This window comes from Macrobrachium rosenbergii, chromosome 19, assembly GCF_040412425.1.
Source record: "Macrobrachium rosenbergii isolate ZJJX-2024 chromosome 19, ASM4041242v1, whole genome shotgun sequence".
Taxonomy (NCBI): Eukaryota; Metazoa; Arthropoda; class Malacostraca; order Decapoda; family Palaemonidae; genus Macrobrachium; species Macrobrachium rosenbergii.
Genome location: NC_089759.1, coordinates 37,829,949 through 37,845,852, shown reverse-complemented (window position 1 = coordinate 37,845,852; position 15,904 = coordinate 37,829,949). Strand labels below are relative to the sequence as shown.

Below are 15,904 nucleotides of genomic sequence, written 5' to 3'. Positions count from 1 at the left end.
CGTATTTCACTGAATATTTTCGAGAGAGCGTCTGCAAGGAGAAACTGATCCGTCCAACCAAAAAATAAAAAAAAAAAAAAAAAAATGGGCTGAACGGTGTCGTCTTCCAGCGAATCTCCTTTGTTCGCTCAGAAGTTAGTTTCCTTTCTCTTCATTTTCTTTCATGGATTACGATGAAAGGCGAGCACAAAAAAAAAAAAAAAAAATCAACGTTCGGGCAAGGTTATGATCAAGACGGCTAGTTTCTATGGCAAAATAATCCTTAAGCTCCCGCTTGACGCGTTCGTAAGAAGTTACTGGTATGGCGTACTTTGCCTGCTTGGTCTTAGTAGAGTTGGAAATAGCAGCACTCTGCGTATAAATTTGCCAAAATCATACGAAAACAAAGGCACAGTCAGTTTAAGCCTTATCTGCCCGAATTTGTTTTTCCTCTTAGTGGCTTTGATTTCTCTGTGTTGATAACTTTAGTATGAAGTAAATAATCTGCCCGCGGTCTTTATTTCACTGTTAATATCTTAATGAGCACAGGATGAGGAATAACATGTACGTTCCGCTAGCTTTAAGGGGATGATAAATCGCTGTGCTACATAAACATGTTTATTATGCAGAGCAGTTCTCCACGTCTGGATCTTCAACGGATTTTTGAGAATCTCGGAAACCGGAGTCTAAGTTCAAATGTAAGGATTCGTTCCCTATTCCAACTCGACCTTTAGTGGTCAGAAATGTCTTCTTCTTCTTCTTCTTCGTTTAACGTGCTTTTTCCCATTTTTTGTATGGGGTAAGCACGATGCCTTCTTTTGAAGGACTTTGATTTGGCTTTGGGGTAGACCGTAGTCTCGATCGGCTGCCCCGCCTGACATCGCTTAGACCCCGGTAGCGCATGTGTACATGTATCGTACCAATCGCCAGCTCCCTTTCTCCCAGCAGCGAGGAGAGTTGAGCGGTTAGGTCGACAGTTTGAGACGTGTGAGGTGTCTGTTATGTTTTCAGGAGATGTTGGAGTGGCTTTGTTTGTGTGCGTATTAGTCTGTAACACCCATTTGCAATCTTGGAAAATGTGTGGGTTCCACAAAAAGGTTAATAAAGGTTTGCTTACGTTGTCTTCGGGGAGTTAGTCATAGCTCTGGATGTATTTTAATCAAAATAAACACACACACACACACACACACACACACGCACGCACGCACACACACACACACACACACACACACACACACACACACACACACACACACACATATATATATATATATATATATATATATATATATATATATATATATATATATATATATATATATATATATACTACATAAGCAGCTACATTCAATATTTATACTAGATAGTTTGCACACATTACATACATACGTATATATATATATATATATATATATATATATATATATATATATATATATATATATATATATATACATATATATGAAACGCTTAAGGGTATTGATATATTATACTGCTGGTTTTTTTTTGGGTAAAGCATTTCTTGAGATATTCTGGGCAAGTGAAATACATAATCAGTGCCTGAGTGCTGCACTATGTTATATTTCTTACTTGGTTTAATTGGGTTAACAATTTTGGGATGCAGATATTCCCATTTCGTTCCTATTTTGATTCCAATCTACTTGCCATGTTAGATTGCTGAATAAATTATATTTTTGTAGTCATTTTTTTGTTGTTCTTCCTTAGCTCAGTTAGTGACTTGGATAACGAGAGAGAGAGAGAGAGAGAGAGAGAGAGAGAGACAGAGAGAGAGAGAGGGAATGTGGTGACCCAGTACACAGGCTGGCCATTGCTACCAGGGATTCTTTGAGACATCAGTTGATATGACATTGTTCTTAAAACAGATATGGAAGGAGGTTTTGACCCTATCTGACCTTGTATAATAGGGCATAATATATATATATATATATATATATATATATATATATATATATATATATATATATATATACACACACATCTATATATATGCAACACTGATCAATAATCTTATTTTATAACAGAACAACTTAAGCTCACCTCAATGCGGGGTGTCATGGCTAAGTATCATCCCAACTGAGTTATTTAAAGCCTTTACCATGGGCTTGGAAGTCGTACTATACCATTTACAGGTATATTACGAAATTCAATTAACTCTACCCCCTCTTGAAATTCAGCAACAGACTTCGAGATCTACGGATACCGGAATCTATATAAACTCCCTGTCTACCTAAGTACTTGCTTCCTGTTCCTTAATGTTATCAATGAACACCTGCAGCAACGCCTCAATGTCTTGCTTAACTAGCGGAACTTGTACGACGTAAGTTACTAAATTGATAACGACCGTTAACGCAAGTTATTTCGAACTCTCCTATTAATGTGATTCTCAAATGCTGTTTATGAAGTTATTTTTTATGCTGGAAAAATAAACTCATTTAATACCTAACTTTTATTAAATTGCCGTCTTAAAATGTGGTTTCCAATTCTTCTGGGAATGTATCCACAGTTTCATTTATAACAGCTACATTTCAAGGTTGTAACACCTCACTTCCCAATCTCCTTTCGATCGCAAAATCGTGATAAAAGCAGTAGAGAATGCTAATGGTAAAGATAATGAAAGCAGATAATTTAAAACAATGACCATGACCCCTGAATTTAACGCTCAGGGACGTGGATATAATTTCTCACCCCATTTGTACTCTTTTATGTATACTTACATTTACTATGGTGTACAACACATACCATATATTCACCTATACTCATATATATATATATATATATATATATATATATATATATATATATATATATATATATATATATATATATATATGTATGTATATATATATATATATATATATATATATATATATACATATATATACACATTAACGATATTGTCTTTTAAAATGTATATCATTCCATGATTTTGATATATTTACTGTTCTGGTTATCATGTGTTCTGTTTAATGACAATATACATATATATAGATCTATATATATATATATATATATATATATATATATATATATATATATATATATATATATATATATATATACATACATACATATTAACGATATTGTCTTGTAAAATGTATATCTTTCCACGATTTTGATATATTTACCTCAGAAGAGGTATAGAGGTGTTGAGGTGGTCTCAGTATTTAGTTGAGGGACAAGTTGTTTAATTAAAAGTGATTCTAAAATTGCTAATTGTTGGTCGTTACGAGTTCGGCCTATGATTTTAAAATCTTTGTAGTTAATATCGAATTTACATTTCTTTGCATGTTCACGTATGCAAGAGAATTCTGGGTTTGATAGTTTAACACCCGTTCTGTAACTCACGCCTCGATGAGAATCCAATCTCACTTTTAACAACCTGCGGGTGGAGCCGATATATTTCCCCAGGTTACTTTTGGGGCAATTAAATAGGTAAATGACTCCCGAGGTCATCAGAGGATGAAGATTCTCTTTGTGTTTGAATAAGGATCTAATGGTCATTGGATTAAAAGGTATTAGCTTTAGGTCAATTGCTGGTAAAAAAACTGTCTATTATCTGCCTTAATTCTCGATAGAAATTTTTATCATGAATGAGCGGGACGCTTGCGTATAGTCGTAATTTAGGTAAGGTTGGTATTTCGCATTTTGGATGGATTTCGGTATCGTTCTCGGCTAGCACTCTGCTGGGCCCGCGTTCGATTCTCCGACCGGCCAATGAAGAATTAGAGAAATTTATTTCTAGTGATAGAAATTCATTTCTCTTTATAATGTGGTTCGGATTCCACAATAAGCTGTAGGTCCCGTTGCTAGGTAACCAATTGGTTCTTAGCCACGGAAAATAAATCTAATCCTTCGGGTCAGCCCTAGGAGAGCTGTTAATCAGGTCAGTGGTCTGGTTAAACTAAGGTATACTTCTTTTTCCACGTGAATAATAATAATAATAATAATAATAATAATAATAATAATAATAATAATAATAATAATAATAATGCAATAGTTCGTTGTTCAACAATGATAATGAGTATTATTCCTACACAAAGTTCTGACTTGAATTAAATAAGCAAAGCAACTTGCAAGCAGAAGAGAAGTTAGCGATGAAAGTCTACTGTATGTGACAAACTTGCGTTCTATAGCTGTGGAAAAGGAGAAATGACATGACATAAAGTTATTCTATTCTTACGTCACATCTTGTGAAGCTTAGTAAAACAAGATCGCCACACAGGATATATAATTCGTTAATTTGTGTTAATTTCTTAATTGTCAACAAACTACAAAGCGAGAACCTGAGTTCTTGAGTCATCTGTTTCATTGTTTCCTTCATTACTTCTCGTCTAGTCTGAAACTTTTTACTAATTTTCTCACCGTCAGAGTCCAGTTATTCTGAAACTGAGATCTGGTCTGTTATCAAAGAAAACGAAAAATAGGTCCGATGTGCCTGTAATGCATAATAATTTCTGCTTTGTTGCACGAAAAATAAGAACCAAAAAACTTCTTCAAATTGCATTTTCTGCAGTCACCACTTCACCTTGGTATCTCTCAGGCAGGACGCAGTTTCAAAAGCAAGGTGGAATTTCGGTATGAAAATACGCGCTCGCAATCAAGAGCCCAGTTGGCGAATTCGTCTCCGAAATATCTCGTCGCGACCGAGTGTAAAGGTTGCTTGCTTATGCGAGGCTGCTATTAGGCTAACAATTCAGTCTCTTCGTTAAATACACACGGCAAATTCGAGTCATTTGCGTGACTGACAGAGCGAATGGTTTATGAATTTGCTTTTCCCTCTCTCCTCCAGGTTGATGTCTCGAGTGTGCCGTGGAAAAAAAAAAAAAAAGAGTCGGTGCTCTTTGGCTGGTTGTCTACGCGACACCTACCCCGAGGTGTTAGTACTAAACATGGCGGAAGCTCCTTGGGACGCCGTGTTTAGCTCTAGGCTACACCCGTTTCTATATTGCGCCGTCTACAAATTTTATTATTAAACGATATCACCCTCCTTATGGCCCTTTTATCCTGTAAATATATTACAGTATAGTGCCTCAACCACTCCAACATTCTTCAGTTCACTTTCAAATTCCTTCGTTTAGACTTTCAAAATACTGCCCCAAAAGTTCCAGTTTCTCTCACTTTTCAATTTTAATTTCCCCCTTTTCATTTTCTCCACTCTTTGCCTCTTTTTAACTTTTATATCTTTCCTTGGCTAGCTTACTGTCCTAAGTATTTTCTCTTTTCCCTCTGCTGTACTGAAATTCAGATTGAATTCCTTTCAATTCACCTTTGACTGGGCCGCCATCTCTGTGCCTCCCCCAAATTCTAACTGTATATATATTTACTCTCCTCTCTGCCTGTCCTCTGCCAGATCTTAATCTTACAGGCAACTTTCTTTTCCTCACATGACTTTTAGGTCATCTTAATTGCCCCATTTCTCTCTCTCTCTCTCTCTCTCTCTCTCTCTCTCTCTCTCTCTCTCTCTCTCTCTCTCTCTCTCTCTCTTTTCTGATGCTTCACCACACACTTCATCTGCCGTTGTAAGTAAGCACACATTAATTCTTTATGATTTACAGGGCTCTAGGTCAAGTCTGCCACCTGTTAAATAGGATGAGGCACCCTAGATTAGGTTAGAGTAAGGAAACTTGTGTTTGGGTAAATCCCTGAATATCCCTAGCTTCCGTTTTCCCTTACCCAAATTCTCAAGGCATGTATTCAGTTACATTTCAATTTTCACTTGGTGTTCCAGTATTACAATAGCTTTCCTGAAGGAAATGTCAAATATCATGAATGAAGCAACTTCCAATTTCACCAAGATTAAAGACTAAACTGAAGCTCCTTTTGTTCTGGAATAACCAATAAAACTTTGAGAAATTACAATGGAATTATGGCCCAGTCACTGTTGGCTACCTTGATAAATCCAAGATTAGGAAATTGCTGTTTATCAGAACATCCATCGTTGGGAGTGTGGAAGTTTGATCAAAGATAAGCTTACCTTACTTTAACCAGACCACTGAGCTGCTTAACAGCTCTCCTAGGGCTGGCCCGAAGGATTAGATTTATTTCACGTGGCTAAGAACCAATTGGTTACCTAGCAACGGGGCCTACAGCTTACTGTGGAATCCGAACCACATTATAACGAGAAATGAATTTCTATCACCAGAGGTAAATTTTTCTAATTCTTCATTGGTCGGTCGGAGAATCGAACGCGGGGGCCCAGCAGAGTGCCAGCCGAGAACGATACCAACCCGTCCAATGAGGAACTAGGAAGTCTGATCAAGTAGTCCACGATCTAACAGACCATCCTATAGCTACCGTTACTCTTGCAGCCTCGACAAAAACATGTGTGAAAGTGGTTAGGTGATACAAATCGGGGGAACATTTTGCTAGATGGGATCAGACACCGCACAGTTAAGTACTGAACCTTCAAGCAAACAAGACCATCTCTCCCATTTTAGCATCCTGGTTGGGAAAAAACCCTAACGAAGTTTCATCGCCTACTGGAAGCCAGCAGCGGGATTCTGAAGGAGGAAGCTGAGTAGCAAATGGCACTTACTTGAGCAGAAAAGTTCTTGTAATGACCACCAGTTGGTTTCCTGGTGGTGACGGTGAGCAACGCTTCGTACGCCTTCTTGGCCATCTCGTTGGACTCGTCTGTGTCGCTGGCGTTGTACCACGGTTTGTTGTTTTCCGACGTCCTGTGAGGAAACAGCAAGGACTGAGAATGAGGTATATCAAAAGGTTGGAAAGTTAGCGAGCGGAGTGTTGGGAAGGAGATGCGGCAAAGATGGCTCTCCATTCGATGGGGTTTGGAAATTAGTATTAAAGACTGAGCAGGGCAAGTGGGCCATTTAAAAGTGGATGGAGAGATAATGTTTTATTATAAAAAGGCTGAGGGAGAATTGTGCAACTTAATCTTTTTGACAGAGATCGAGGAATAAGGGATTTGAGAGAGAGAATGATCACGGAAATCTATTTTTCAATGCAGTGACCAGAAGGAATTAATTACTCAAATATGACTGGGCGATAACGGAATTTGAAATTAGGACAAGAAAATTATTCTGTCAAATAGATTTGGGGATGAATTAAAAATAGAGAGAATGAAGAAAAAGAAACTGTTAAATTGTTTAGCAAATAAAAAAATAACAATGCGTTTCCGTTCTTTGTAATACTCCTCTCTCTCTCTCTATGTATATATATATATATATATATATATATATATATATATATATATATATATATATATATATATATATATACATGTGTGTATATATGTATATATTTGAAAGTTTTTTAGGTGCAACAAAGACCCCTATATCAGAGCGGAAACGAACAAGGTGTACAAAGAGCATATTTTTTCCTTTTTTTTTTTGCCAGCTCTAATTAAATAATAAGAAAGTGACTCACAATAGAGACTTGGGATTTTTAAAACAATAGTTGTTGTTAGGTGAGGATAAGCTCTACTGCGCACTTTTTTTTTTTACAGTGATATCGTATGAAAAGACTGCATCACACCGATTATTTTCAACACTGGCTGGATGGACTCAAAACTAATGAAATGTGCAAACAAAGGGTGATCTTATATAACCTCGGCCTCTATCATTTCATTATAAAATGTGCTGACAGCTGTATTTTGCCTATTGTCCACAAGATAATGCATGGCCGTACCTACTTTCATAATGTTCTGTAGTTCGTTATCCCGGAATTCAGGACAGAACACGGAATACTCTCCAGAGCATTACAGAGAATACAGAGTTATTGATATTATTAATACGAAATCCAGGAAAAAAGTGTGCCTAAGTTAAATTGTTTGTTGGTGTTATACGAGTACATACAGTAATCGTGATTTACACTGACATTGTTAACGTCTAATAACAATTTTTAGAAAGCGCAAGCGAACACCTTTCTCAATATCTAGCGCGAATTCAACAGACAGGACTTGGTCAGTCAGTTTTTCTAAGAGGTTCTAGACATTAACGTGTCTAGGTAGAATGGCCAAAAATGTTATCTACAACTAAATCCATCGTGTGGGTATTTGAATGACCTTATGAATGAAATGCTTTCCTAAAACTCCTTATACAAATTTGAGAGAACTAAAGATTTTGCCTTAAAAATTTACAGCCACAAAAATTCAGAGGAATTAATTCAAAATCTGACTGCCAGTTGGTGGTAAATACAATCCAGCCGATTAATTTTTATGATACCCTTACAATGAGTCAATAGAAACTTTTGTAAACAAAGAACAAACATTAGAAAAGGGACGGATCTTGATAACGTTTGATTTCCACGTTAGGCCTAATGAGTTAGTTTCAAAAAGTGTCGACAGCAATTTTGCCAAGATACTCTGAACGTTCAAACGAAACAGATGCTGTGGACCTAATTATGAGTCAAAGGATTACTTGATGCGTCTTAGGCAAGCATTAAAAATATGGTACTTGCCTTAAAAATATGGTAACGATGGACACATAGTGCAAAATTGAATAAAAAGGTCTCTATAACTTTTCAGTGTTCTTCTTACGTTGCCGATGAATGACTTAATCCATTCATCAAGTGGAATCTTGTTCACTTTCGTATAAGTAGTAACATCACTTCATATATCACTTGTTTATGAGGCATAGTTGCTACGCTACCCATTGTAACTAGAGCATTTGATCTGAAGTCAGTGACGTGGATGGTTTTATCACATCCAAGTCACTGCATTCATAAACCGTTTTGGAATTTAAAAAAGTAAATAATGAGCAGAGAGGGACGAGACAATACTAGATGGAGCCAAGAACAATGCAATTGAGTCTTTCAAATATTTGGCAATTATGATACCCAATACCTACTCTCTTAGGCTGGAAACTCGTGAAAGACTATGAGACAAAAAATGGCAAGCCGAATGAGATTTAGAAATCAAATAGACTGAAATGGTAATGAAAATAAGATTATACAGAAATCAGGTACAATCTGTATTGCTGAAAGGGCACAAATCCTGCTGTGGTATTGAAGCAAAATCTAAAAAATTCAACACATTTGAAAATTAATATATATATATATATATATATATATATATATATATATATATATATATATGTATATATATATAAATATAAAATAATTCGCAGTAGTGCAAATATCTACCTAATTTGTCCGGAGGACTTTTGAAACCCAAGCACTCAATCCAGGAACAAATGCATTTCAAAGCTATTCAGAGATAGGGAATTATAAGGTTGTTAAGGATTATCTGTTATAAAAAAAAACAGGTGGTAATGGCTGGGTGCGTCTTGTCATCCTCTTCAGGAGAACATCATTAACCCAAGGTCAGAATGGAGGCACGGTTTCTAAAATTAGGTAATCGCTCTTTCCTCTCTCATGGGAATCATAGTTGTTCTAAAGCCTTGGTTTCATTCAAAGCTTTCACAACGCACAGCATCCCTGTATTGTCAACTGATTGTTAAATGTTGGAATTTGTCGTCGGTTACAGTCCATTAGTTTTACGGCGTAGAACCCCAGGCAGTTAGAGGACTATTGTTCTCCCGTTTTTCCTCATTTTTGGTCTGTTCTGGCAATTCGTTTATTTCGTCATTTCCATTTCGATTTAAGTCTACCACGATCCTGCTCGAGGTTCGCCTTGGACTGTTTGCTTCAGTTACCATGTCAACCATGCTCCAACGGTTATCACTGAATAGCACAGTATTTTTAACCTGCGTTTTTGAGTAGTTATTGTGATCAGGAGCGCATAGCATCATGTTCTTGAAAACTGAAGTTACGCTTTTTGAACACGTGTTTTCTTTTACCGTGCTAGTTCACCATTTTAGTTACTGAGTTCCCCTTTTCAATTATTTTTCACATAAGCCCTCACGTTTTATTCCTTCTCAAAGGTATTGTTTCATCTTCACGTACTTCGGTTCCGGATGAGAGTTGAAGCGTATAATTCCTCTGTCAACGTGTCTGTTAAAGCAATATATTTCCATCGACTGAGCTATTTGTCTATAGATCTATGTAATGCACACGCAGTGATGATCCTCATGTGAATTGTTTGTTGCAGAGAAAACCATCCTTATTCGCAAAATTTGTGGTTACAGAAAATACAGAAGTTTGTTATCAGAAATACAGTAACCTGAATCTCGTGGCGTTCTGTGCGTTCATCTAGTTGCCATTCACATCGCCTCACCTCTGTCTGTCTGTCAGTCTGTCTGTCAGTCAGTCTGTCAGTCAGTCAGTCAGTCTGTCTGTCAGTCAGTCAGTCTGTCTGTCAGTCAGTCAGTCAGTCAGTCAGTCAATCAGTCTGTCAGTCAGTCTGTCTTATCTCTGTCTGTCAGTCTGTTTGTCTGACAGTCTGTCAGCCTGTCTGACAGTCTGTCTTTGCCTCAAATCCAGAGTTACTGACGACATGGTAGAAACTTGGTTTAATTCAAGTTACTGCCTGAAACACATCCAAGATACAACGCAACTTAGGGCAGCTGTTGTGTCAGTTACACACAATGCACGTGTGTATTAGCATCAGCATTCTAATCAACAAGTAAGTCTGAAATCCACGTCTGCATACACACATGCAAAGGTTGATCATATGAAGATCTGAATTATATCTGGGCATTTACATTAATACTAGATAGTAATATTTGTAATTGCAAACCTTTCCATGAACACATTATAGCTTTGTTTAATTAATTTCTGTCAACCACCTCGTTTATTGATACCATCATAAACTGTCTGTTTGTAGTCATAATCTAGATTATGCAACAAACATTTCTTGTGCGTCACTGACTTAGTCAGGTTCCTCATTGGACGGGTGGGTATCGCTCTCAGCTAGCACTCCGCTGGTCCCGAGTTCGATTCTCCGGCCGGCCAATGAAGAATTAGAGGAATTTATTTCTGGTGACAGAAATTCATTTCTCGCTATAATGTGGTTCGGATTCCACAATAAGCTGCAGGTCCCTTGCTAGGTAACCAATTGGTTCTTAGCCACTTAAAATAAGTCTAATCCTTCGGGCCAGCCCTAGGAGAGCTGTTAATCAGCTCAGTGGTCTGGTTAAACTAAGGTATACTCAACTTTTCCCAGGCCTTCATTCTTGTGGCTGGCCTGGAACTCTTATGGAAGGCGATATGAATACATATTATTATTTCTTGGAACAAACCCACTTCATCGCAACTGAAAGCTTGCTATGTGAGATAGCTTCGCTCCTCTGTAAGTTTTCTTAGCTCTTCTAGGAATGCTGATGCTCTTTTAGCATCATCTGACGCAGATTCTCTCGTGATCTGCAAATTCCTCAGGTTGTAATGCTCAGCACAGAAAGTGAATCATAATTTACTCTCCTTAACACGTCTTCTCACTATCCTCATTGTTAATAGAGGCCAAGTGTTTATTTGTGTTCACTCTATCACAAATCTGAGTGACCAATTTTGAGAATTTTTTTACTTCACTGGTCTTTATTGAGTGGATGACCATTTCCTTAACATATGGTCCACGTCGATGTCTTTATTACTGGAGCGATGTGACAAGAAATTATCCATTAACTGAGTTTGGAATCGTTGGTATTTGGAGCTGATACAATAATGATTGGGATTAGTGAAAAGAAATTGCAAAATATGGTAAAAAGTGTCTGGGAAAGTCTTCAAAAGGAAAGCTGATAGTAACTGAGCATGAGTAAGGTTTTTATTGTAAACTGGAACCAAAAAGAGGGCCTGATGGATGTTAAAATGGATGGTGGAGATTTGAAGCTGTTGATTAGCATAATGGGAGTCTAAGGAAGCCAAGGCTGGAATGTATGAAGGGACTGTTGTGCCGATTCTCCTCTATGGAAGTGAAGTGTGAAAGTTAAAATCAAATGGAAGAAAATTTTCAAGCAGATAAGGTGAACGTTTTGCATAGTATATACAGTGCCAAAAGAACTGAAATGGTAAGAAATGTGGAGATGTACAGTATAGAGGTGGTATGAGGTAGATGTAATGATGAATCAGAGTATTTTGAGGTGGTTTGGCCATGTGGAAAGGATGTGCAACAATGGGTTGGTGAAACTGTGTATAACTCGGAAGTATTAGGAAGGGAGTGACAGAAAGATTTAATATGGCACAATAGACAATAATGAAAAACAGATAGATAGACGTAATGGAGAAACGCGCAGTATGCGGATCGGCAATCTAAAATAGTTTTTTTCTCTTGAACCAACTCCTGTAAGGGGGAACGGCTCAAATAAATCACTGGGGTTTCTGTGCAACAGTAGTTTCTAGGAAACAATTTCCAAGCAGACTGCGTACTGCCATGACAGTTGCTATTGATACACAAGTGACTTCATGAGGTTAAACGCAAATGATGAAAAAGAATGAAGGACAAAGGTAAGAGCCTTTAACCCGAATTTTTTACATAACAGGAGCCAAAGGTCTTTGCTAGAGCACTGGACTCGTACATGCAAGGATCACTGTTGGATCTCTACCAGTTGTTACGCCAATCTATTTGCAGCTAGTACCTACGTTGCAGCTGGGTGCAATGTTCGGCGGTAAGTAAGCCTGGAGCGATCCGTAGCCCTAGCAAAGATGATCGCAGTGCTGCGGCACTTGACTGCGGCTCCTTCTGAGCTGATGTCTCTGGTGAGTAGTTGAGGAATATCTTACGGATTTACTTCTAAATCAATCCGAAGAAATTAATTAAAGCATGATTTTCTTAACGGAGTTTTTAGCCTTTTGAATTAATCTTGTTCAGTTTGAGAAGCTGCTCCTCCATCTCTCCCGACCCCCCCACCTCTCACTCGCCTCCCCTACCCCCGTAGACCTGACTGTAGCGATTGCATTTCAAAATTAGCATCACATTTGCGGCTGACATTATCAAGGAACGGAAGATGGGACTTGAAGGTCAAGTGTAAAAGGGAGCGACTGGGAGAGGCAGACTTGAACTGATGTCGGATACCATTTGTATTAGAGAGAGAGAGAGAGAGAGAGAGAGAGAGAGAGAGAGAGAGAGAGAGAGAGAGAAAAGAGGAGATAAGTCACTGGCAGACAGAAACTCACAAAAAGGTGATCAATTGTTTGAGATATGTCTTCAATAAAACGATAAGGATTTAGAAAAAACACGTCACTGAAGGAGAAGAGAATGATTTTTTTGGGAGTCAAAGAGAACTTTTAAAGGTTTATTGAATTATTATTATTATATTAATAATAATCATGACTGAACTAAAAGAGCGTGGTCACATTTTACAGAGATGTGAATAAAAGTTAAGGCTTGGTACTATGAGTAAGGAAGTTCGGGGGAAGATGTAAAATTATACTTTTAGGAAATCGTTCATTTTCTCACCGGTGTACCGCTTAATATTGTTCTCGGTAATGCCGTCTAAATGTTGCTTTATGAGTGGGATTGATTTTGAGGTACAAGATATATATTGAATAGGTACTTTTCTGGAATTATGGTTTTTATGTCAGAGAGCTTTGCTGATTCTGACGCCTGTATGTGATAAAACGAATTGTTTGTTGACACTTGAGAATAACGGACAGTTTTCCTGACAGGAGCAAAGGCTGCCTTAGCCTAGCCATAATTCTACTCCAAACATCTTATGAAGGTTTTCTCTCTCTTTTTCTTTTTTTTTCTGAATTAATGCTTAAGACCTCTACGCCTGTAGAGCTTCGATTTTACGGTAAATGTTGATATAAGTGAGTCGTGCAACGCGAAAGTGGTTTAGGATCCCCAAATGTTGATCCAAGAAATATCATTAAGGTTTACTTTGTCAATCTTCCTTCAGATTACTTTATATCTCGTAGGAGCCACCTTCTGAGATGTTTTTTTTAGAGCTGATTCAACACGATCTTGTTTTTATATAGACTACGAACTTTTTTTTTTTTATTCTTTCGTTTTCAACAAATATATGTCACACTGCCTTCCAGTACTGCTCGGAATTGTCTCTTCTTTTGTATTTGAAAAGAAAGTGTGAACCTTTCCTACCCTCTTTTCGCATTGTACAAGCTTAATCCCCCGTGATCATTACAATGACTTGTTCACATTCTCGTGGGACAAACGATAAAGGACAGTAACCTCCAACCTCCTAAAGAAATATTGAATAGAATGCTCATATGTAGATAAAGACAACATCCTAATGAATAGAAGAACAGTAATTACGATTAATAGGTGACAAAATCTGCAGCTAGGAAGTATTTCAAGGCACAAGAGCTGTCGTTTTACGATAGCATTAAAACCTCTCTTAAGCTTACGAGCTTTAACAGTCGTGCCATAGGCGAGACAAGTTTAGTTCTTGCACTGTTTAAGAACAGCAGACCTCTAGTACTGGAGAGGACGACACAGTGGCACCTACTGAATATTGTCATTAAAACGCATTGAATCATGGAGTAGAATGATGAAACGAGATGGACTAATTGATAAAGAACTCATAACTTCGCCAGGATTGTTTCACTGACATACTTTTCAAAGTATTTTCAGTCGTGCCGCTAAACGACGCTAAAGTCAGCGAAGGCTCCATTTTGCCAGGAGTTTTATTTTGCCCACAACTTAAATGTGGAACAATTTGCCTGGTGCAGCTGTGAAATCTTCCGACGTTCAGATGTTTAAGCGAGGGGCGAGTTCGTTCCTGCTTTCTGCTGATGTTTCCTGAATTCAGGTGTAACGGTTTTGTTTTTCGTTCCCTCATATTTGTATATTTATCCCCTTTTCTAAAGCCTTGTGGTTAAAAAAGTGGGCTGGAACACATCTAGACCTACATACATATAGGATGTATCGATAGTTGTTGGTTAGATGTAAAACGACCCAACAGATGCTTAATTGCTTTGTCTTTGAATGCAAGCCACAGTTGAAGATACTCAAGGCCTCACAGTTCGATTTTCCAATAACCTTAGAGAGGGCATGTAACCTAAATGCATGTTAATACGGGCATAACATTCGTTAATTCCAGATCACCTAAAATACCTTTGATATCTTCCACCATGTTTAATCTGTTAACCCCTGGCAAGTTAGCTTCTTTAACTCTTTTCCATCCCCTCCGAATGTATATTGAGCAAGAACTGTATACATAGCGTCACTGGTATTTATCATATTTACATAGTTTTCAACATACTTGAACTTATAAAGTTTGACGTCTTCATAAATAAGGTTTACATTTACGAACCGTCGCTGTATATGTTACAGGGAATATGTGTAATCAGGGATTACGCGTAATCACTAGGGAATATGTGTAACGACCAATTCCCTTGGGAACATTTGATCCCCGAGGGCTAGTACTAAACACGGCAAAACAGTGATTTATCTGCCCAGTTTTGCCGTGTTTAGTACAAAGCCCCGGGAGGTCAAATGTGTTTGCCGTGTATAGTACTAGCCCCTGGGTGATCAAATGTCCCTAAGTGGATTTGATCCCCTGGGGCTAGTACTATACACGGCAAAACACATTTGACCTCCCAGGGGCTTAGACTAAACACGGCAAAACTGGGTAGATAAATCACTGTTTTGCCGGGTTTAGTACTAGCCCTCGGGGATCAAATGTTCCCAAGGGAATTGGTCATTACACATATTCCCTAGTGATTACGCGTAATCCCTGATTACACGTATTCCCTGCAACATATACAGATGACGCAATTTGCACCTAGCTACAAACATATTTTGTCTCAGATATTTTTTGAGGGACACTGATTCTAACTGAACAAAAAATTTTAATCGTTACCAAAATAAAGATTATGGTATTTAACAGTAAGTAAGGAAACAAAATACCGGAAGTTTCCAAATGGGATAAAAAAGATATCTCACAGTTAAGAGAGCTCGATAACGATACGAAAACATAAAATCGAAGCGCTTCCAGACAGGACACTGGAAGATTCCATTTGAGTGACATCCATTATCAGCACTCGGCTAATATTAACCGCGCTCTGAATAAGATCTCTTTTTTTCAGTCTAGTTTTTATGAAGCATTTTCGAGCAACGGTTGGCGATGCTTATTCAGTATATCAGAGTAAA

The 15,904-nt window shown here is 37.8% G+C and overlaps 1 protein-coding gene across 2 annotated transcripts in view; it reads right to left on the bottom strand.

Annotated features, from left to right (window-relative positions):
* LOC136848862 (atrial natriuretic peptide receptor 1-like) overlaps positions 1–15,904 on the bottom strand; it is a 454,893-nt gene that overhangs the window by 127,871 nt on the left and 311,118 nt on the right. For both annotated transcript variants that reach the window (XM_067121689.1, XM_067121690.1), the window contains exon 6: positions 6,536–6,677. In XM_067121689.1, coding sequence (XP_066977790.1) covers positions 6,536–6,677 — 142 coding nt within the window. The remainder of the gene's footprint in view (positions 1–6,535; positions 6,678–15,904) is intronic.